The sequence below is a fragment of the Trichomycterus rosablanca genome, chromosome 8, assembly GCF_030014385.1.
Source record: "Trichomycterus rosablanca isolate fTriRos1 chromosome 8, fTriRos1.hap1, whole genome shotgun sequence".
Lineage (NCBI taxonomy): Eukaryota > Metazoa > Chordata > Actinopteri > Siluriformes > Trichomycteridae > Trichomycterus > Trichomycterus rosablanca.
Window position 1 is genome coordinate 437,059 of NC_085995.1, and position 24,961 is coordinate 462,019.

Sequence of the window (24,961 nt, forward strand, 5' to 3'; positions counted from 1 at the left end):
ACTGACCCCGTTAACCAAGCTGAACACCAGACGTCCTGCCAGAACAATCTGGCAACCCTGCGTGTGTGAATAGGGTCATGTCCACATGGGCTGTGTCTCAATCCACTGATTACATGCAGGATTTTGTTTAAATAAGCGCAAAATTCTACTGTGTGCTGGAATGTTAAATTCTAAAGAATGAGAGCGTGGTTGCCAGATGTACGCTTTTCACTTCCACTGGAGTGTAGCTTTACCGAGATGAACACCCGACTTTCTACCTGAACAATCTGGCAACCCTGTTCACGAGCTTGAGCTTATTTGCTTTTCAAGAGCCTCCAGAAATTCTGGATGGGGTCGTGAAAGACCTCGTATTATATTTAAGAATCTATAGAAGACTTTCGGGCCCCCCTGTATGTTATCGGTGGGCGTGCGCTGGTACCTTGGTGGTGAGATCTTGTTCTGCAGGTAGGGTCTCTCTGAGAGCACACAGGCCGTGCTTCACCAGCTCGTTCAGGTTACCTGAGAATAACAACAGAACAGGCGGTCAGAGCACGGTCACATCACAGGGACCGAACCCTGACGTCTGCATCAGACAGTAGTGCAGGTTGAGGGTGTACTCGGTGTGTGTGTGTGAGAGAGAGACGTACAGTCGGGGAACTGGTCCATCTTCCTCTCCAGGTAGGTGCGGGCGGACTGTGAGCGCGCCCCGATGGACATGGCCTTACAGTCGAAGTAGTTGGCGGAGGGGCAGGTCTGGAAGATGTGAGGACCCATGTCCTAAACACACACACACACACACCGTACAGATAAACGTCGGAGGTATACAATTAATGACTGTAGCCCGTCTGTATGTATATATGATTATTCCAGTAACACGTACGTCGTATCCTGCGATCAGAAGTCCGACTCCGTATGGTCTCCTCCCGTAACGCTGTGTAGGAATCTGAGTTTCTGATTCAGCCATTAAGGAAACAATCATCACCAAAACAACAACATCATCATCATCATCATCATCAGATGGTGGGTGGATTCCAGTCGCCCCAGTGGCTCCCAGTGAATCTTATTATGAGTGAGATTTTTTAAAAATACTTTATTGATGCATTTTCTCTCTTTTTTTAATGCGTCCGATTGCGTCACGCTTCCTCTCCACCAATGCCGATCCCCGCTCTGATTGAGGAGAACGAAGCTAACCCACGCCCCCTCCGACACGTGGGCAGCAGCCGTACGCATCTCATCACCTACACTTTAACGAGAGCTCTGTGTACGGAGAGACACACCCTGACAGCACTCTTTTCTCATCTCTGTGTGCAGGCGCCATCAAACATTGCACCAGTCATGGGAGAGAGACCCCATCCGGCTTAGCCCCGCCCATATCTGAACAACAGGCCAATCAGAGATCACGACCACACCGCGCCCTAACGTTTACCTGATGATGTCAAGGTCATGTGATCAGCGTGTAGGGACCATGTGAGAGTGAACCGTGGAGCTCGTGTGTCAGGACTAAACTCAGCACCTCGGTCCTGAAGGCATCTCGGGAGAGGTTAGGATGGAATTGAGAATGAGGTGAATGAATGAATGAGGGTGTGAGGATGAGGAAGGATACTGCTCCCGATGAGGGTGACGAGACGAGACACGGGCAGCGGCCGGTCGAACACGAACCTGGAATCCAGACTCTCCTGACGCATGAAGTTACTGAGAGGAAACAAAGACAGAGAGACTTTCATTCTTCATCCATAACAGAACTGATCTACTGAGCTTGGGATGCGCATCGATGCTCGGAACGGCCTCCAGTTACGCACACCCGCCATCACCATGGTTACCGCAGCACCGCAGCTCAGTTTTTACACCAGTACACATACACCTTCAGTTTATGAACCCCCAAAGACGTGACCTAAATAAGCACAAAATTCTACAAGTTCAGAGCACGGTTGCCAGATTTATGCATTTTAATTCCACCTCAGTAGCTTTATCCAACCCTACTGACCCTGTTAAACAAGGTGAACACCCGACTTACTGCCGGAACAATCTGGCAACCGTGTTCACCAGCTCGCCTGTGTGTGTGTGTGTGTGTATAGCTGAAAGCAGCTCCGATGGGTCACGTCCACACGGGCTGTGTCTCAATCCACTGATTACACGCAGGATTTTGTTTAAATCAGTGCAAAATTCTACATTGTGCTTCTAGAAAATGAGAATGAGAGCGCGGTTGCCAGATTTATGTGTTTTAGTTCCACCGCAGGAGCTTTATCCAACCCCACTGACCCCGTTAAACAAGCCGAACCCTAGATGTACTGCCGGAACAACCTGGCAACCCTGTTCACCAGCTCGTGTGTGAACAGCTGAATGAATGCATCGCGTCTAATCGGTCATGTCCACACGGGCTGTGTCTCAATCCACTCACGGACTGAGACACATGGATTTTCTTTTTAATGCGCAAAGTTCTAAATTTCAAATTCTAGTGGATGAGAATGAGAGCATGGTTGCCAGATGTATTATTTTCATGTGCACAGCTTTACCTAATCCTACTGCTGGAACAATCTGGCAACCCTGTTCACGATCGATGCTTGGAACGGCCTCCATACTTGTGGGAAGGCTTTGTGTGAGATTTCGGAGCGTGTCTGTGAGAATTTCGGTCCATTTAATAATAATAATAATAATAATAATAATAATAATAATAATAATAATAATAGTTGATGTTAATTTAATGCATAGCAGCACATCATGACTCAGTTGTAGTCTAGCAGTTAAGGAACTGGACTAGTAATCAAAAGGTCGCCTGTTCAAGCCCCACCACTGCCAGGTTATACTGTTGGGCCCTTGAGCAAGGCCCTTAACCCTCACTTGTTAAGACTGAATACTGGCACAGTACTGTGAGTCACTTTGGATAAAAGCGTCTGCTAAATGCTGAAAATGTAAACCATAAACAATCACATACAGAGAGACATGCTAAGCCCTCTAGATCATCCACCACCAGTGCAATTTGCAATTGCACCAGACAGACAGCAGAGGTCGCTATTGTACAAATAACTGCAATAAACGCAACCTCTCTCTCCCCACACACTTTGGGATCGCCTGGGATTCGAACCCAAGAGCTGGAGATCTATTTGATTTTCTCACCAGAGGAGCCGGGCGTCGGCGGTCAGTCCGGCGATGGAGATGCCGATGTGGGTATCAACATTGAGGATCTTCTTCTGATGAGCGGCGAGTTCAGACTGAGCTCTCTGTAACAGGAAGAGGAAGCAGAACCAGATACCATCACGCTACAGAGCTGAGGACTGCACCAACCTCCCTTCCGTTCCTCCCAATTTAGTCACGTCCGATTCCCTGATAGTAACCTGGGCGTCTCTGTGCAGTACCTCAAGCAGCCAGCGGAAGCCACAATCACAGCAACAAGGATTCAGAAAGTATTCACACCCTTTGTTCAGTACTCAGACGCCCCTGTGGCAGCGCTTACAGCTTAACGTCTTTCTGGATCCTTCTCTATAAGCTTTACACCCCTGGATGTGGGCGGGGCGGTTTATCCCACTCTCCAGATGTGTCAGACTGGACGATGAGCACCTGAAAACCCACCCTCACAGAGGTTCGATTGGGGTTTTATTCTGGGCTTTAGCTGGACCACTCGAGCCATTTAATGTTGTTTTGGCTCTATGCTTTGGGTCACTGTTGTGTTGTCCTACATGGCCAACTCTTCAAGGTTCAAGGATGTTCCAAGCTTCTTCCATCTAATAACGACTGATGCCTCCGTGTTCCTTAGACACTAAAACCCTCAGATATTGTTTTATATCCTCACCCTGGTGTGATGGTGGACTTCATGTGTTGGTTTTGGTCCTGACAGTGCAGTAAACTGGGGGTCCTTATAGAGGAGGTGGATCAACTGAGAACTACTCGTGTCTCAAGGATCATTAAAGCAAACAGGACGTAGCCGAGAACCACTATGAGTCCCACAGTGAAGAATGAGGGGTGTGAATACTTCCTGAATCCAGTGATTTTATAATGTACTATAGTAATGATATCAGGAACATCCTGACAACCCAAAACCTGAACCCTGAACCTCAGAACCTGCAGGTCTGTGATATAAAGAGAGGAATAAAAACCTTTAGGGCCACCAGGACGGCGTGGGTTCGGGATTTGAGCCCCACGGTGGCGGATCCCTGCTTCACTGCCTCCATGGCGTATTCGATCTGGTGGATCCGACCCTGACCAAACAAAACATCAGAAATGAGGAACGTTTCACTCAAACAAGCAAAAAAGGGTTTTAAAGGTTTCAGGTTATATTCGATCATGCACGTGTTCCTCTGAGCTCCTCTGTTACTGAGGTATGGCCTGTGTGTGTGTGTGTTTAATTCTTAACGTCATGTCAGCTACTAGAGCTGTTCTCATGACTAAATAAAAGATTGAAACAATAAAGTACGGGGTGGATTTGCTTTCTTTGCTTGTGTTTATGGTGTTTGTGTGACTATGAGGGTGTAGACTTTCGTAGAACGTGAAGAATAGAGAACGTGTTTGATAGAAGTTCTTGCTCCACAGAGGGGGCCTGGTTTTCCTTTAGCAGGGAGTTATGGGTGAGTTTGGTGTGTCCCATACGCATCTTGTGTAGATAATTGGTTCCCATCATTTTTGGGGTATTGAGCTCTAACATTTTGATGGTAGTGTGGATCTTGTAGAGTTTGTTGGTGGTGTCAGTCTCATGTTCTTTTTGCCGAGCTGCTGTGGTGTACAGAACTCACCTGTGGACTCCACACGGTCACATCGTTATCATACTGATTCCTGAACTGTGGAGGAACAAACATAAATAAATATTAATAATTACAAACCATCAGGACCTCATTATTAATTATTGATATGTGACATGTTACTACAGTTTTCCCTACAGCGCTCCAGATACCATCTTTATTTTTTAATCAGTTCTATATTGCAGCGCTCCCCAACCTTTTTTGCACCACAGACCGGTTTCATATAAGATATAATTTCACAGAGCAGCAAGGGCCGGAGGATATAAAATAAAATTATACAGCATGACTGAAATAGGAACAGGTCAAAGCGTCAAGAGGAACAGACAGATGGTATTAAAAGACAATCCAGTTTTTCAAAATAAAACACAGTTTCAGAGTGTGAAGAAAATTTAGTCTTCCTGTGCGGCTCGGTAATAAATGACCCACGCACGGACCGATATGGGGACCACTGGACTACCGAGTGGAAATTGAGCCGACTCTCTGTAGCAGGTTGAAACCTCGGCAGTGTGAAAGTGTTTCCGTTTCATTTTCAATCCATTTTAATGTTCCATGACTATTTTAGCCTGGTGGTCAGGGTCACAGTGGGTCTGGGATCACTGGGTGCATTGCAGTAACGTGCCAAACAGGACGCCGATCCTTCACAAGGCCTCGCACACCCCCCCTTCTCAGATACAGCCGATCATGCCTGTATGCAGACGCCTGACAGTACCGCTGGTAAATCAAACCCTGGACTCCGTCTCCATTATATAATATATAATCTAGAGCAGAGCAGGTGGAATGAAACGTCTTTATTTGTCATATATACAGATAAAGGTGGGACATCGTACGGGGCCCCTGGAGCCAACAGGGTTAAGGGCCTCACTCAAGGACCCAACAGTGGCTGCATGACACATGGTATCATGGACTCCCTGAAGTACCAGCGGAGGCGGCAAGCCCTCATCACCAGTCAGGAGTCGCTTGCTCTGGATTCTCATCAGGGCAGGGGTAGCTTAGTGCTTAAGGTTCTGGACTAGTAATCAAAAGTTGCCACCAAACTGCCACTATTGGGCCCCTGAGCGAGGCCCTTAACACTCAATTGTTTAAATTGTATTCAGACAAAATTGTAAATGACTTGATGAAAGCATCTGCTAAATGCAGTAAATGTAATCCAGCATTACAGGTGAAGACTCAGTTCTTCTGTTATGTTGCACTTTTTTACGTTTCACCACAAACTTAATGGAGTTATTTTAATGTAACACATTTTAGTCTTAATCGTTTGTGTTTTTATTATCGAGATAAACTGCAAAATAACTGCTGCCCCCAAATAAATAAATAAATAAATAAATAAATAAATAAATAAATGAATAATCTGACAGCAGGACTCTGTGATGTGAAACTGAAAGTACAGCTGTACTGATCTCATGAGAATAAATGTTCATCTAATTATACATATAAATAATTCTGGATTATACATATAGAATATTATCTATATATCATTTAAATTATAATAAGTATTTAATAGATTAATTAATGATGTTTACTGTTATTTAGCATCATGCTAACTACACCGCTGACTAAACCAAACAGCAACCTAATACCTGAAGAACCTGATACTGAAAGATTATCATAGATAGTAAAGTTTATTCATTAATAAAGCGCAGAGCATTTCTAATATAAACTATAATCACTAATTTACACTTCAATACTGAATTATTCTACTAGCCGGTAGCCTCATGCTAAAGCTAACTGAGGAAACGCTTACTCACGCTGCCTCACAACTCTACAAACTGCACTAACTCCACAAAATACCTCTTATACACCCTCCAGTTCCCCCAGAACACGACCAGAGACTCAATGTTTCAGTAAATACCCGAAAAACTCAGTAAAAGTGGTGAAATTAAATAAAAGACGCTCACCATGTCTGTGTCTGGTTCTACCGCCTCCAAGCACAACGATGCGGAGCTCGATTAGTTTCTCCTGCTCAGAGAGGGAAGCCTGATCAATCGAGCACAGAGTCCGAATCAGGAGCTGCAAGTCAGCACAGAATCAAAACATATGTATTAATTAATTAATTTATTTAATTTAATTATTGATTTATGTATATGTTTATTTGTTTATTAGATTTACAAAAGTACACAGTTATCCAAACCTGGGAGAGATGACATTAATAAAACAATCCACACTCAATAAAGAGCAGTGTGTATAGTAAATAATGGACACGTATAAGGAGCTTTTGTGACAGGTTTGATATTTTAATAATTTCTGCACTTATTTCTTTAATAATTAAATAATCACGAGTTTTTATACATGAAATATTTAGCATTTTGCAAGTTTTGTAAAGCAGCAGATAACAGAATCAGCCGGGTCATTAATAATAGAGCACAGGTAAGAGAAGAACTGGATGTTGGATCAGATTACTGGCCTTTATGTCTCATCACCAGGTTTCTGGTACTAAAGCTGGAGGGTAGCACTGTCGCCTCACAGCAAGAAGACCTGCTTTTGTTTGTTCATTATTATTTTATTTTGTTTTGTTTCTTTTTTATTAGTTTATGGATTATATCTGATCATCTGGACAGATTACTTTGAAGCTGAAGGTGATTTGGGTGCTCGGGTGGGACAGCAGTTTATTACCAGTTTGAATCTCAGCACTGTGGCCAGTCGGGCAGCCACACAGACATGATCGGCTGAGGAGGAGGATGAAAATAATAAAAAGAAATAATAATAAAACAATAGTTCTTAATAACAACAATATAATAATAAAACCAAATAATAATAATAATAATAATAATAATACAATTGATAATAGGATGAAAATTATAATAAATAAATAAATAAATAAATGAATACATAAATAAATTAGTAATAATAAAACAATAGTTGTAATAAAAAGAATATAATCATAAAAAACAAATAATAATAATATATCAAAATATCAAAGAGCTTTATAGGCAATACATATATTCAAAACAATTATAAATAAATATGAAATAATCTAAAAGTATAAATGTTAGTAGCAGCAAATCAGTAATTTTTAGAACAATCTAAAATAATTGAGACACAACCTTTAAATCTCAGCACTGCTACCGCCCAGCCGGGTGTCCACACAGACATGATTGGCTGAAGAGAATGATGATAGCAGTGATAGCTCAGTGGTTAAGGTACTGGACTAGTAAACAGAAGGTTGCCGGTTCAAGCCCCGCCACCACCAAGTTGCCACTGTTGGGCCCCTGAGCAAGGCCCTTAACCCTTAATTGCTCATTGTGTGTAAGTCGCTTTGGATAAAAGCATCTGTTAAATGCTGAAAATGTAAATAACAGCAGCTCAGTAAAATCTCATTGTTCATGACAGTTTCAGTCACTAGATGGAGCCGTTACATAACTGCACCGACCGGCATTTCCTCATTTATTCATTATTTATTTCAACACGTTATTGAATAGCGCAGTGTACTGAATACATGGGGCAAATCCACCTGCTGGTATGTTTAAAGAGGTGGGAAAACGTCAGGTGAGCCGTACAGCTCCAGGACTTTAGGTTCTATCCTGAGTTTGAATTACTGTCTGTATGGTAATGGTCTGTCTGATTATTTCCCAGGTTCTTGTAGATCGTTTCCATCCAGCAGGACCCACAGATGATGAGGAAGCTTCATCTGAAACACCACAGTTCTGCAGGAACCCACAGTTCAGCTCAGAAGTTCTCATCCACTAAGAAGGAACGAGTTTTTCTCCGACTGTCCAAAAAACCCAAAAACTGGAGTTCTTAGAAAAGTCTGTTCTGGGTTTTCTGAAAATCTGCTGGATCAAAAATATACGGACAGCAGCTTAGATGAACTTTATATCATGGTCTCCTAATATTCTGCATTACTGATTATGACTGACTACAGCTGGTGACTTCTCTGTGCCCATATAAACAGGGCTAGCTTTAATGCATTTATTAGACTGAGCCACAAGCCTGACAAACCATAAAACCATAAAACCAGTTCTGAGCAACAAATCCTAAAAACGTCTGTAAGCACAAAGTACGTGGAACAGTGGTCTCAGTGCCAAGGCCAAAAAAACACCACAAACTCTGCCATGAATAAGAAGGTGCTGGGTTACTGTCCATGGTTGAGCAAGCTTTACTGAGCCAGTGTCTGAGAGTCTGTCTGCCTGAAAGAAGCTCCTGATCCAGGACGCCTTAAATCATGTTTAAAGTTTAAATAAATAAAGCAGCTTGTTCACAGTGAGCAGATAAAAAAGTGAAGCCTGTAAACCCAACAACACTGTACCTACTGTAAATCATGCTGGTGGTAGTATTGTGTATTTGGGTTCCAGCAGAACGATGAACCCAACACACACATCAGATCTGGTTCTGAAACGACCCTCTGAATGTCACGACCTCATGAGTTCATTTCATTATTGATCTACAGTCCCGGCGCTGCGGCGTTTCCGTTTCCCTCTGACTGGTTAGACACTCTGATGGAGAATGTAGATGATCCTGGTGATCTGATCTGATGATGCGCTGGTGCTTGTTGTTAGTGGGTGTAATGATGTTATTTGGAAGTGTATGCGTCCGCGCCCAGTCAGTCCTGATTTCATTCACTTATTCATTAGAATTCATTTCCTCTCAGTGTGTGGGTGAGTTTCCTGATCAGCATCTAATGAGCTCAACACTCCACATTAACGTTCATTCATCTTACACTCTCACTGTGTACTGCACAACTCTACACAACTCTACACAACTCTACACAACTCTATACAACTCTATACAACTCAGTGTGTGGGTGAGTTTCCTGATCAGCATCTAATGAGCTCAACACTCCACATTAACGTTCATTCATCTTACACTCTCACTGTGTACTGCACAACTCTACACAACTCTACACAACTCAGTGTGTGGGTGAGTTTCCTGCTCTGCACATAATGAGCTCAACAGAAACTCCACATAAACTTTTATTTATCTTACATTCTCACTGTGAACTGCACAACTCTACACAACTCTATACAACTCTATACAACTCACTGTGTTTTCCTATTTCACATTTAATGAGTTTAACAGAAACTCCACATCATCTATAATTATTATTACCAAGTCACTTTGTACTGCTTAGTAACTCTACACAACTCTACACAACTCACAATGGTTGCTGAGAAGAACTGAATCCTGCAGGAATGTTCCAGTATGTGCAGGTGGAGAGCGGAGACTGTTATAGTTGTGAGTTTTGAACGTGTATTGTTGAGGAAGCCTCATGTCACTCATACAGAGGAGCTCCTCAGCCTGACGTCTCCTGATGGGGGGGATTCAGGTGGACGGGTTCGAACTGATTCATCTGATGGACTGATGACGTCACGCTGATCTCTGAGGCCGGACTGACGTCTTCAGGACATCATGTGAGGATCTGATGCTGACTGGTGGACCTGTTCATCCCCGCCTCCTGATTGGCTGATGGAGGATAATGAGCAGGACCACACCCCCACCCCCTGTGGTGTATAAAGGTGTGTGTGTGTGTGAGCAGCAGCTGCAGCATCAGGAACATCAGGAGCATCAGGAGCTGATCTGATCTGAGGAGGTTCTCGCAGCACTCGGGTTTTATTTTACTGGACGAGGAACGAACATCACACAGGTGAGCAGAAACTCTAATCAGGAACTTTAATTTAACATTATCATTTACATTTTTATTATAGATTTAAAATAAGGTGTGTGTGTGTGTGTGTGTGTGAGAGTGTGATTATTAGTGTAATGTGTGAGGTCGGGTGATGAGGGACAAACAAGAGAAAAAAATTCTGTTTATTTCTTTATTCAATTTTTTAAAATGTTTTGTTCTTTGTTTTATACAAACTTTATAATATATAATATATAAACTTTAATAATGTGCATCAGTAACACAGTACACAAATATAATAATAATATTAATACTTATTAACAATTCATTTCTTTGTTAATTATTTATTTCTTTAGTTTATAGAGATTAGAAGTTTAAACATTATTTTATTACTAATTGATGCACAGAGAAAATGATGAACTTATTAACTTATAAACTTATTAAACTGTATTTTATTTCAGTTTTAGGATTTTTTTTCTTTATTAGTTTTTCACAGATCTTTGTAATATTTTATTATTATATTTAAATCTATATTATAGGTGAAAAAGAAAGAAAAAAACAGAAAGATTCTTATAATATACATATATATGATATAAGTTACTAAGATAATAATTTTTTACATTATTTATATTTTTTACTTTATTATTATTATTATTATTATTATTATTATTATATTTTTGTTTATGTATTTATTTTATTAGTTATTATTTATTTATTTATTTAACATTTTATTTTTTATTCATTTTTATTTTATTTATTTTGGCGTGGTAGCTGATGGGTTTAAACGTTACCTTTGGTCACTGTTAGGTACTCAGTTGCCCCCCTTCCCCCCAAACATGCAGAAGGTGGATTTGCTGTTCTAAATGTGTAACTATGTAAGTGAAGGTGCTGCAATGTGATGAATCTGCCTGATTCTGGGTGGTGCCGGACTTACCAGGACCCTGACCAGGATGTGGATGAGAGAATGAATGAATGTGTCACTGTACAGCTGCGGGACTGTAAAAGCTCTTTACACCATCAGTATGTTTGTACAGAGTATAAATAGAGTATTTATTTATTTTAAATCAAGCTTTTAAAGATCTGAGTGCTCAGGGGGGATGTTTAACCCCACAGAGAAAAGAACTGAGAAAACCGTCAGCTGTGCAATCCACACACACACACACACACACACACACCATGGACCGTGAGAACTCCTGCTCTCTGATTGGCTGTCCGGAGCGTATGAATACCTTATAAGAGGACAGGTGTAAAGTAGATCCGGCACAGAGGGGGGTGAGAGTGTAACTCAGCGCTCCTGACTGAACGTCACCATAATGGAGCTCTGAATGAATCCAGTATGAATAATACCAGTGATATCAGATCCACCTTCTACTGTCAGAACCCTCTGGTTCAGGTGTGTGTGTGTTAGGTGGTTACAGTGGTAATAATAAAGTGTTGCTATAGTGACAGAGTGTTGCTGTTTGATGGCTTTGATATTCCAGGCGGTTGCTTTGGTGTCTCAGGTAGTTGCGAGTGTGTTGCTAACTAGTTGATATGGTATCACAATAAAAAAATATATATATAAATGTGTATTGTTTGTGTGTCATTTGTGTATTGTGTGTGTTATGTGAGTATATAGTGTGTGTATGTGTGTATTGTGTGTGTATATAAATGTGTGTATTGTGTTTGTGTGTGAATTATGTGTGTGTGTGTGATGACATAATTGACCTGCTGTGTTTCTGCTCGTGCTGTAGGAGAACATGTTGATGATGAAGATCTCCGCTCTCCTCGCCGTCTCTGTCCTCACCATCGCCAACCTGTACAGCTCACACGCAGCATCACTCAGGTACACACACACACACACACACACACACACACACACACACACACACACACTGAGGGAACAAAACGTTCACTGTTATAATAACTTTGATCACGTTTACATCTCCTGGTGTCTCCACACCAGACCTCAAACATCAGAGGGTGGATTTCAATCATCTCTTCATTCTCCATAAAAGTCAGGACGAGAGCGTGTTCCCCCTGTGTCCCCCCCCATGTTCCCCCCTGTGTTGTGCTCCCCCCCATGTTCCCCCCTGTGTTTCCCCCTGTGTTCCCCCCTATGTTCCATCAGCGTTCCTATTAATTCCACAGTTTAATGTGTGAGGAACTGAGGACACTGATGGTTGCAGGTTTGTGAGTGGAATTTTTCTCCGTTCTTGCTGGATACGAGATCCAGCTGCTCAACAGTCCGTGCTCACCGTCGTCTCATTCTCCTCTTCATGATGCACCGTACATTTTCTATAGAAGATAGATCTGGACTGCAGGCAGGCCGCTCAAACACACACACTCTGTGTTTATGAAGCCGTACAGAATGAGGCGTGGAATGGTCCTGCTAAAACGAGCTGAACCGTGGACTCATCTGACCACAGCACATGTCTGTCCACTGTCTTTCAGTCCATCTGAGATGAACTCGAGCCCAAAGAACTGTGTGTAATAGAGTTTCAGGTTGTGTTTCTAGATGCAGTGGCGTACTGTGTAAAGTATAGAAACGGTTTTCTGAAGCGCTCCCAAACCCACGCTGTTTATATACAGTATATATATGTATGTGTGTGTGTATTTTTGATGTGTGTGTGTGTGTGTGTGTGTCTCCAGCAGACCCGTGTTAGATTCTCCAGCAGACGGTGTGATGATGTTGAGTGATTATGAAGCGAGGAGATTATTAAACGCCATGATTAAAGAATTTATTCAGATAACAGCAGAGAAAACAGAGCCCAGGTCCGACGCCAACAGGTAATTTATTTATTTATTACTTATTTATTTACTATTTATTTATTTACTAATAATGTATTTACTATTATTTATTTATTTACTATTTATTTATTTACTAATAATGTATTTATTATTATTTATTTACTTACTATTTATTTATTTACTAATAATTTATTTATTATTATTTATTTACTAATTGTTTATGTATTTATTTACTATTAATTTATTTACTAATAATGTATTTTTTACTTATTATTAATTTAGTAATTATTTATTTGTGTACTATTATTTATATTTATTTACTATTTATTTATTTAATTATTTACTAGTATTTTTCTGTTTATTTATTTACTAATTATTTATTTATTATTTTTTATTAATTATTTATTCGTTTACTTGTATTTATCTCTCTATTTATTTACTAAATATCTATTCATTATTTTTAATAATTTTTTTATTTGTTTAATATTTTTGAATGTTTATTTAATTAGTATTTATTTATTATCAATTATGTATTTATATGTTTACTATAATTTATTTATTATTTTTTAACTAATGAATTATGTATATTTATTAATTTCTTAACTAATTATTTATGTATTATTTATTTATTTATTAATAATTTATAAGTGTATAATTTGTGCTCCTTTTATTCTGTAGTACACAGTCAGCATAAACATGCAAAAAGTCAATCAATATCAATATCAATATTTTATTTGTTTGCTTTATTTTTTAAAAGTTGTACAAATGAGGTTTTCCAGCTTCCACGTTTATAAAAGTTTATTAAAGAATCTGTAAGTTTAAACAATCATCAAATTAACCCTTAGCCATCTATAGAAGCTGTAAGATAGCACCCAAAATGCTAATCTGCTGTTTACACAGTGCTAAAAGTGTATTAGCTTAGCGATATAAATTAGCCTCAAAGCTACACACGCGGATCTGCTGATCAATTACGTGTTTTGTAAGAATTTGATTAAAATCGGTGAAGTTTTATTATCTATAAAAAGCAGAGAAGCTAATCAGTGAAACGGCGGTGTGGTGCTGGAGTCGGTATATTTGAGGTACGTTATCGAGGCAGTACCTGATCCACCTCAACCCTCCTGCATGGACCAGTTAAACCTTTAGTGATGTATGGAATGTATACTGGGTTTTTGCCTGCTAACCCCTTTAACAGGAATGCTGCTGAACCCTAAATAGCATGAAACCCTGAATCCTGAATCTATCCGGACTGACTGCATGATGCTGATGATAATTTGGTGATGGATCTGATACTGAGGGAGAACGTTATGTTACTGTCTGAGTCTGAGAGCACCGGCATATCTTTACTCCATCAGCTATCAAACACCACAATAGATATTTTAGGAATATTATCATGAAGTAAAATGGGGATTAAAGCATTAGCAGAAGTTCTAGTAGACGTCTTCTGATAGTCAAAAAAGTACGATTTGATCTCTCCAAGGTGTCCCCACCCAGTCCAAACCTGGTACCAGTGTACTTTGGGGCACCTATGCACGTGGCTCCCTGTCTTGAACTGGGTCTATATAAAACCCATGAGAGCTCTCTCTTCTTTAGAGAAGGTCGTTGGGCAGAGAGGTATCTGTGACTGTGATCTCTGCTTCCCTCACTACCAGCTTGAATTACCTTGTCCAAATTAGCCCTAGATGTAAGTGGGACCCTTGGACACAGTGTTCTTGGTGGCTGTAGACCTACTGTGACCCTTTCTGGGAGAACTGGTTCCTGAGGATGGATAAATAGATATTCAATCACTGATGATGAACAGGCAGCAGTGGTGCTCTCAGACTCTGAAGCGAACCCCAGCCAGCATGCTGCACCTCCCGATGCCACGCAGACGTGCATGTAGGTTCCGTGTAGGTTCATGTAAACAGAGCGTGAGTACATGTGCATGCCCCCGTATGAGCTGGTTTCTGTGCATGTGTGTCTCCCGACAGCGAGGGCCGAGCGCTGGCCAAGCGATGCTCCAGCCTCAGCACCTGCGTCCTGGGCAAACTCTCGCAGGAGCTGCACAAATTACAGACGTTCCCGCGGACTGACGTGGGCGCGGGCACGCCTGGCAAGAAACGCAGCAGCACCTACGAGGAAACGCTCGATATGGCCTAAAAGCACGCTGCACCTCCCGCCCTACCTCCGTCGCCCCCCCTCGGTTCCCCTCCGCTGGTTCTGGCTGCATGTGGGTTCCTGCCTGAGAGTCACGACCCCGTCGTAGAGACTCATGAGATCTCTTTTATTCTTATCAAATAATTTGGTTATAATTCGACCGTCTGAAACTGCAGACGCAGCAGGATCCAGATTTAGAGCTGGATCAGTTTGTAAATAATAAATAAAACAGATCTCATGAAGCTCTACGTATCTTCTGCTCACAGTGAAGCTCTTCTGCTCCTGTCCTCATCTCCAGATTTGCTTTCTGATTTTTGTACCTTACTGGAACCCTTTCTGTTCTGAGGCTCTGTCCCAAATGCTAGAAATTGTACAAATCCCTTCCATAAAAGTAAAAAAGCTTGATCATTATTTAACATTTCTCTAATATTTATGACCCCCTCCATAATTTTTGGCACCCCTGGTAACGAAGAGATTGAAGGCTTGTAAGAAATTCTTCGTTTGGTGAATAAGAATAAAGAACCCGCTTAAAAAAACCCTTGAATAAAAATGATCCCAGTAACTGGCACCTTCATAAATCCTTACAGACAAAATCTACCTGAAGCGTTCTTTTTATTGTGTTCAGGAAGTTTCAAGCAATAATCCACGGTTTCCTGGGGTATAAACATGAAGTGACACAGAGGTCAAATTCTCTTAGTCCTTCTTCATCATGAGAAAGACAAAACAAGAGAAACACGTGGTGACCTTCATAGATCAGGAAATGTAAATAAAATTCGATGTATTTACCTGAAAACACTCAGATCTACAGATAACTGACACTGTCACAAACTTGCCTGGATGAGGAACCACATTTATTTTGCCCCGACACGGTGCTGAGGATGGTTAGAGAGGCAAAAAATCCCCAAGGCTCACTGTCAGAGAGTTACAGACAAATGGTAGCATCTTGTGGTCTCAAAAACTACCATCAGATGCCACCTCCATGCCAACTGAGTGCAGGGGAGTGCACAGAGAGGAACTGGGACCCTGGACAGCCTGGAGAGATTCTGTAAGGAGGAAAGGTCTCGAATTCCCGTCTGTTTAGTCTCCAGACTTATAAGCTGTTATAGGAGAAGACTAAGTGCTGGTTATGGGCAGGGAGGTTCTACAAACTATTACATTCAGGGGCTGATAATCGTGGAGGGAACACCAAATACCCATAATGCACTGTAATTCTCGTTTTATCCCATTTTATCCAATTTAGTCCAACCCTGGCCAAGGAGGGCCGTACCTGACACACGCCCTCACTGACACAAGTGTACTAGCCAACCACTTCTTTTCACCCAGGGATCAGTATCACACAGGGAGAGTCACTCACTGCTCTCTGTTATTCACCGTCTCTTGTGGTGCAGCACCTCGACCAGCCAGCAGAGGCCGCTATTACAGCAGTAATAATAGATCCCTCCCACCCTCAGACACAGCCAATCATGTCTGTAAGTGCCATTTTAAGAGTAAGAATTGGATGTAATTAGTGTCAGCAAGTTTAACGTACGTTTGTGGGTGACAACTGTTCCACATTTAGGAAAGATTTACCCTGAGAGATTTTCTTTAATCTCTAGCATTTGGGACACAGCCTTTTTATTCCTGCATCTCAGTCATGTGATCGTTCATGTACTGCATCGCTGTACCTCAGTGGAGAGACGCTGTAGATGATTAAACGAGGGATCACAGAGCGCATCATCATAAATATAATAAATAATAAATAATAAAAGTGATAAATATAATAAACGAAAGTGCAGCGACATTCACACAAGGTTTAATTATTTAATAAACTTTTTTTACATCAGAGCGCTGCTTCACGTCCATCATTCAACCACACCTGTGACTTTACACACACACACACAATACACACACACTATACACATAATACACACACACACACACACACACCTACAACACATATAATACACACACAATACACACACACTATACATATAATACACACACAATACACACACACTATACACACAATACACACACTATACACACAACACACATTATACACACAATACACACAATACACACTCAATACACACACTATACACACAACACACATTATACACACAATACACACTCAATACACACACACACACTATACACATAATACACACACACACACACCTGCAACACATATAATACACACAACACATACAATACACACACAATACACACACACTATACACACAATACACACACACTATACACACTATACACACAATACACACAATACACACAATACACACACTATATGCACACCCAGAGAGACAATATATCAAAATATATATGTACACTATAAGGACAAAAGTATTGGGACGCCTCTTCTAATGAATTCATGTATTACTAACATGTAATAAATCAGTGATATAAAGGAAATGATATGCTTCCTACAGTTTAGGGAAGGTCCTTTCCTGTTCCAGTATGAGCTCTATAAAGACGTGAAGAAAAACTCCAGCGTCCTGCACAGAGCCCTGAGCTCAGCCCCACTCAACAGCTCTGGGATGAACCGGAACACCGACTGATGGTGTCATGTTTTGACTGAACGGGCACAAATTCCCACACACAAACTAAAGTCTTGTGAGAAGCTTCTCAAAAATAAAAAGAGGCTGGTGTCCGAATACTTTTGGCCACACAGAAAGTAACTGCAGGTTGTTTTTAAAGACTGGAGTTTTAAAGGAGGATAAACTGCAGTAATGAGCGGCGCCCTGTGGTGGCCGCAGTAATAATAACAATAAACGCGCATCACCTGGATACCTGAACTCCTCCTGGGTGTGACGTTCCTGGGGTGCAGGTTCCAAAATCAGGGATATCCGGTTACCCAAAAACACCCCGGCATCATGGTGAGAAGGATCTTACCTGAATAAAGCAGGACTTACATTTACACTTAGAAGGTGAAGCAGGAACGTTTGGAGCTACGTGACTGGTGGAACAGGAACATGGAACGCGTCGGTTCCTCAGAGCTGCTGTGCTGTTGTGAGAAGGTTCAGGAGAACATGCTCATATCGGTGTTAATTCATGTAAGAAATAAAGTCGGTGTTTTTAATCAGCGCTCGTTTAACCGGTAATATTTCACATCATGAGGTCACAGTGTTTCATACATTATTGTTATGTCATCATCCGCCCTCCTCCTATTGGTGGATTTTAGAGTCCAAAAGCAGCGCTCTTAAAACCTCGTGTGTGTGTGTGTGTGTGTGTGTGTGTAAATTGTATATGTGATGGTGTGTGTGTGTGTGTGATGGTGTGTGTGTGTGTGTGTGATGGTGTGTGTATATTGTATATATATATATATGTGTGTGTGTGATGGTGTGTGTGTGTGTGTGTGTATTGTATATATATACAGTGTATCACAAAAGTGAGTACACCCCTCACATTTCTGCAAATATTTCATTATATCTTTTCATGGGACAACACTATAGACATGAAACTTGGATATAACTTAGAGTAGTCAGTGTACAGCTTGTATAGCAGTGTAGATTTACTGTCTTCTGAAAATAACTCAACACACAGCCATTAATGTCTAAATGGCTGGCAACATAAGTGAGTACACCCCACAGTGAACATGTCCAAATTGTGCCCAAATGTGTCGTTGTCCCTCCCTGGTGTCATGTGTCAAGGTCCCAGGTGTAAATGGGGAGCAGGGCTGTTAAATTTGGTGTTTTGGGTACAATTCTCTCATACTGGCCACTGGATATTCAACATGGCACCTCATGGCAAAGAACTCTCTGAGGATGTGAGAAATAGAATTGTTGCTCTCCACAAAGATGGCCTGGTCTATAAGAAGATTGCTAACACCCTGAAACTGAGCTACAGCATGGTGGCCAAGGTCATACAGCGGTTTTCCAGGACAGGTTCCACTCGGAACAGGCTTCGCCAGGGTCGACCAAAGAAGTTGAGTCCACGTGTTCGGCGTCATATCCAGAGGTTGGCTTTAAAAAATAGACACATGAGTGCTGCCAGCATTGCTGCAGAGGTTGAAGATGTGGGAGGTCAGCCTGTCAGTGCTCAGACCATACGCCGCACACTGCATCAACTCGGTCTGCATGGTCGTCATCCCAGAAGGAAGCTGACGCACAAGAAAGCCCGCAAACAGTTTGCTGAAGACAAGCAGTCCAAGAACATGGATTACTGGAATGCCCTGTGGTCTGACGAGACCAAGATAAACTTGTTTGGCTCAGATGGTGTCCAGCATGTGTGGCGGCGCCCTGGTGAGAAGTACCAAGACAACTGTATCTTGCCTACAGTCAAGCATGGTGGTGGTAGCATCATGGTCTTGGGCTGCATGAGTGTTGCTGGCACTGGGGAGCTGCAGTTCATTGAGGGAAACATGAATTCCAACATGTACTGTGACATTCTGAAACAGAGCATGATCCCCTCCCTTCGAAAACTGGGCCTCATGGCAGTTTTCCAACAGGATAACGACCCCAAACACAACCTCCAAGATGACAACTGCCTTGCTGAGGAAGCTGAAGGTAAAGGTGATGGACTAAACCCAATTGAGCACCTGTGGCGCATCCTCAAGTGGAAGGTGGAGGAGTTCAAGGTGTCTAACATCCACCAGCTCCGTGATGTCATCATGGAGGAGTGGTAGAGGATTCCAGTAGCAACCTGTGCAGCTCTGGTGAATTCCATGCCCAGGAGGGTTAAGGCAGTGCTGGATAATAATGGTGGTCACACAAAATATTGACACTTTGGGCAAAATTTGGACATGTTCACTGTGGGGTGTACTCACTTATGTTGCCAGCTATTTAGACATTAATGGCTGTGTGTTGAGTTATTTTCAGAAGACAGTAAATCTACACTGCTATACAAGCTGTACACTGACTACTCTAAGTTATATCCAAGTTTCATGTCTATAGTGTTGTCCCATGAAAAGATATAATGAAATATTTGCAGAAATGTGAGGGGTGTACTCACTTTTGTGATACACTGTATGTGTGTGTGTGTGATGGTGTGTGTGTGTATTGTGTGCGTGTACTGTGTGTGATGGTGTATGTGTGTGTGTATATTGTGTGTGTATTGTGTGTGTATTGTGCGTGTACTGTGTGTGATGGTGTGTGTGTGTATGTGTGTGTGTATATATATATTTTGTGTGTGTGTGTGATGGTGTGTGTGGATTGTGTGTGTATTGTGCGTGTACTGTGTGTGATGGTGTGTGTGTGTGTGATGGTGTGTGTGCAGCAGTGTGTTGGTACAGAAGAGAGGATGTAACACGGCTACCTGTGTTACTCACCGCTTGGCGGATTTTCTGAGCCGCTCCGGTGGAACCAGCAGCTTCATCTCCACCAACGTGGGATCTCACGCGTTCGGCCGCCGCCGCAGGAACAACGGGAGGGTGTGAGGAACACTGTGGGTACAACACACACACACACACACACAGTCTACACAACACAGTCTACACAACAACACAACAACACACACAACACAGTACACAACAACAACAAAATAACAACAGCACAGTACACACAACACAACACACACACTAACACTACACACACTCAGGTTTTATTTGCAGGTAGTTTTAATATTTGTTATTGATGATTGATGGATTGTGTGTAATCGTTGCATTGCTGTGTGTGTGTGTGTGTGTGTGTGTGTGTGTTTCAGGTGCAGCAGTGTGATCTGATCTGAGAAACACTAACAGCACTAACAGTCTCGGCTCTCAGAGCAGCAGCAGCAGCAGCAGTAACGACCCTCCAGTTTTAATAATGAACGCTCAGTCAGGACAAACACACAAATATAAATAATAATAAATAATAATAAATCACTTTTATATGAATATTCTATAAAATAAAGGAATGAAAAGCTGTGATTGGTTGAAATGTCTGTTATTGTCGAACGTCCTGAACCTGATCGACCTGTGTACACAGTCACAGCTGCCTTAGCAATAGCAATATAGCATTCAGTCTGATGGAAAAACAAACACCGCACACACACACACACACACACACACGTACACACACCACACACACACACACACACACACCACACAAACACGCACATTTTGATTATTATTATTATTATTAATATTATTATTATTATTATTATTATTATTTTATTGTTATTATTATTATTTCATTATTATTATTTATTTTTATTATTATTATTATTATATTACTATTATTATTATTTTATTATTATTATTACTCTTATTATTTTATTATTATTATTATTATTTTGATTATTATTATTTTATTATTATTATATTATTATTATATTATTATATTATTATTATTATTATTTATTATTATTTTATTATTTTTATTATTAATATATTATTTTTATTATTATTATTATTTATTATTATTATTATTATTTATTATTATTATTATTATTATTATTATTATTATTATTAATAGATCTGATATAATAAACACATCCTGCTGTACCATCATTAGCCGGCAGGTGTCGCTGTTTAAAATGTTTAGTCAGGATTCTGGAATCTGAAGTTCAGGACTAAGTTCATCTCCCTGTGAGGTTTTGGATGATCCTGGTCTAAGACCTGACATGTCCCAAACTGAGATGTGATGGCACGACCATGCCCGGCTGGTTTAAACATCAACCAGTGTTCAGGTCTGTCAGGGTGACTGGTAACGCACCAACATCCCTACTGGAAATACAGTACAACACCTACAGGCACGGGTTCAGTACTAAACCATTAAACCAGTACAGAGTTAGTACTAAACCATTAAACTGGTACAGACTCACTAATAAACCAGTTAAACTGGTACAGACTCACTAATAAAGCAGTTAAACCAGTACAGACTGTGAGGGCTGAACCAGTCTGTGTGTGATGGCTTTTCCAGGCTCTGACTGATCGCTGCTGGTATTTATGGAAAGTTGGCCGCCGCGGGACGACGGAAAGTTTGGTGTATGATTGGTGGGGAAGGGGGGGGGGGGGAAGGGGGGGGGTTTGCAGGGGCTGAGTTTGGGGGGGGGGGTCACACCCCTCAGTGCTGGGGGGGGAGTGTAATGAGGTGCAGCTGGTAGAGATTGTGGTAATTTTGGGTGGGGGGGGGGGGGGGGGGGGGGGCGGTGAGACGCGTCCATCTATCGCAGGATGAAACCACACGAGCTCTGAACAGCCCCGCCCTGAAATATTCAGCCTGGTCAGGGTCCCTGTGGGTCAGGTCACTCACTCACTCACTTACCTTAGCCTAGGCATCAGAACCAGTCCAAGAGATCAGATCACAGCAGAAACTGCTAAACCGGTACAGACTCACTAATAAACCAGTTAAACTGGTACAGACTCACTAATAAACCAGTTAAACTGGTACAGACTCACTAATAAACCAGCTAAACTGGTACAGACTCACTAATAAACCAGCTAAACTGGTACAGACTTACTAATAAACCAGTTAAACCAGTACAGACTCACTAATAAACCAGCTAAACTGGTACAGACTCACCAGTAAACCAGCTAAACTGGTACAGACTCACTAATAAACCAGTTAAACCAGTACAGACTCACTAATAAACCAGCTAAACTGGTACAGACTCACTAATAAACCAGTTAAACTGGTACAGACTAACTAATAAACCAGTTAAACTGGTACAGACTCACCAATAAACCAGCTAAACTGGTACAGACTCACTAATAAACCAGCTAAATTGGTACAGACTCACTAATAAACCAGCTAAACTGGTACAGACTCACTAATAAACCAGCTAAACTGGTACAGACTCACCAATAAACCAGCTAAATTGGTACAGACTCACTAATAAACCAGTTAAACTGGTACAGACTCACCAATAAACCAGCTAAACTGGTACAGACTCACTAATAAACCAGCTAAATTGGTACAGACTCACTAATAAACCAGCTAAACTGGTACAGACTCACTAATAAACCAGCTAAACTGGTACAGACTCACCAATAAACCAGCTAAATTGGTACAGACTCACTAATAAACCAGTTAAACTGGTACAGACTCACCAATAAACCAGCTAAATTGGTACAGACTCACTAATAAACCAGCTAAACTGGTACAGACTCACTAATAAACCAGCTAATCAGACAAGCTCATCACAGCAGAAGTGGACAGAGACGCTGTCCAACCTTCCCTCCCTCAAACACGCCGGATTGTGTCTGTGTGGACGCCCGGCCACGCCGGCAGCTCTGCGCTGATGTGCTAGTGTGTTAGCTCACTGCGCCGCGTACACGCCCATTTCCAGCTGTTTTAAACCTGTATGCTAATTGATCAAGTTCCATTTTTCTTTATTCTTTTCTCTTATTGAAGTAAAATTTCCTCTCGTTATTTATTTCTTCTCTTTTATTTATTATTTATTTTTATTTCTTCCTCGTTTTCCTTCTATCTGCTTTTTCATTCCTCTGTTTAAATCTCTGCTTTATTATTTTTCTTTTACGTTCTTCTCGTCCTCTGTGCTTTTATTCTCTTATTGCTGTTTTTCTCAGAACTGTTAAAAGTTTATGAATGTTTTTTTCCTCCATTTGTTCATGTTCATCTTGTAAAGGTTCAGTGGAGAGTTCTGATGAGAGTTCTGATGAGAGTTCTGATGAGAGTTCTGATGAGAGTTCTGATGAGAGTTCTGTAGCAAGTTCTGATGAGAGTTCTGATGAGAGTTCTGATGAGAGTTCTGATGAGAGTATAGACCTCAGAACCTTTAGGCTCCATCAGAAGGTTGTGGGTTCCACTGTAACAGAACCTGGTGTGTTTTTGTGTGTTCAGGCCCGTCGGTGAGACACCGGTCGCTCAGACTCGAACCGTCCAGCCGTCTGACTCAACACCCCCCCCCCCCCCCCCCCCCCACCAACCCCCCTTCCCCCCCCGCTGCGCCCCCGTGTGCTCCCCGCACGTACAGAGAAGGTAAACACGGCGGGGTCGGGGAGGGAATTGGGGTTTCACCCCTGTGTGCCGCCGCCGCTGCCGAGTGTTTTTCTCCGTCTGCTCCTTCTGCTCCACATCTGGTTTCCAGTCCTTCGTTCCTTCCTGCGGTTTCGGCTCTTTTTTTCGCCTCTCAGACGTTTTGGGGGTTATTTGGGTTTTTTTTTTTTGGACTCCTCGTCCCGTGCAGCGTCTGCACATTTCTGGCGGCTGTGACGTCGGGCCCTCGGCGCTGGATGTGAGGTTACACGTCGAGCGTCGAGCTCAGATGAGACGTGGCCTCGTGCTGGAGCAGAAGCATCTCGTGGTCTGGTGAGGTTGGCGCTCCGCCCGGCCGGAGCTTTTTCGGGACCGATCCCGAGGAGACTGGGTGCGCCGAGGGAACAGGACTACTGGGAGTCGGTCCGACCTGCACGTAAGTCTCGACCTTTTCAAACATTCGGTTTTAACTTCAGAGATCCGTCAGCTTCAAGACGTCGTTTCTCAGGTGGGCTTTCAAAAGCTTGGTGATGCGAGTGTGTGTGTGTGAGTGTGTGTGTGTGTGTGTGTGTGTGTGTGTGTGTGTGTGAGTGTGTGTGTGTGTGTGTGAGTGTGTGTGTGTGAGTGTGAGTGTGTGTGTGTGTGTGTGTGTGTGTGTGTGTATTGGAGCATCTTTGGGTTCTAAAAGAACTAAATGAATTTATAACATCGGCAGCTTGGAGACACGTAAATAATTTAGAACTGTTTTCGTATCCGATAACTTTTGGACTCTTGATGTTTAAATCATTAAACTTAAAAAGAATAAATAAATAAAATAAAGGGCAGCGCTGGCACAGTGGGTACCGCTGTCACCTCAATGTCAGGGACCCTTCTGTGTGGAGTTTTGCATCTTCTCCCTGCATCTATGTGGGTTTTCTTTCAAAAATCCCCACAGACCTGCAGTCAGGACAACTGGAGCTACTTAGAAAAAAGTGTGA

The 24,961-nt window shown here is 41.8% G+C and overlaps 3 protein-coding genes across 4 annotated transcripts in view; 2 read left to right on the forward strand and 1 right to left on the reverse strand.

Moving 5' to 3' along the window:
* The window catches only part of psma1 (proteasome 20S subunit alpha 1), a 35,928-nt gene that overhangs the window by 1,332 nt on the left and 9,635 nt on the right, over positions 1-24,961 (reverse strand). Inside the window, exons 1-8 of one of the 2 annotated variants that reach the window (XM_063000289.1) lie at positions 6,605-6,663; positions 4,704-4,748; positions 4,071-4,172; positions 3,094-3,197; positions 1,583-1,671; positions 860-930; positions 627-756; positions 419-498 (exon numbers count right to left, since the gene is read on the reverse strand). In XM_063000289.1, the coding sequence (XP_062856359.1) occupies positions 419-498; positions 627-756; positions 860-930; positions 1,583-1,671; positions 3,094-3,197; positions 4,071-4,172; positions 4,704-4,748; positions 6,605-6,607 (624 nt within the window). In that variant the 5' untranslated portion in view covers positions 6,608-6,663. Of the gene's footprint in view, positions 1-418; positions 499-626; positions 757-859; positions 931-1,582; positions 1,672-3,093; positions 3,198-4,070; positions 4,173-4,703; positions 4,749-6,604; positions 6,664-24,961 lie in introns of those variants that run through there. The other variant, XM_063000290.1, reaches the window with a different exon arrangement.
* Positions 12,006-15,132, forward strand: LOC134319239 (calcitonin-like). Its single transcript, XM_063000299.1, has 3 exons — positions 12,006-12,091; positions 12,901-13,035; positions 14,964-15,132. Exons 1-3 carry the CDS (start codon positions 12,006-12,008, stop codon positions 15,130-15,132), a joined length of 390 nt encoding a protein of 129 aa, XP_062856369.1.
* The window catches only part of LOC134319220 (protein inscuteable homolog), a 29,517-nt gene continuing 28,857 nt past the window's right edge, over positions 24,302-24,961 (forward strand). Inside the window, exon 1 of the mRNA XM_063000276.1 lies at positions 24,302-24,420. The gene's annotated coding sequence lies outside the window, so the exon portion shown is untranslated. The remainder of the gene's footprint in view (positions 24,421-24,961) is intronic.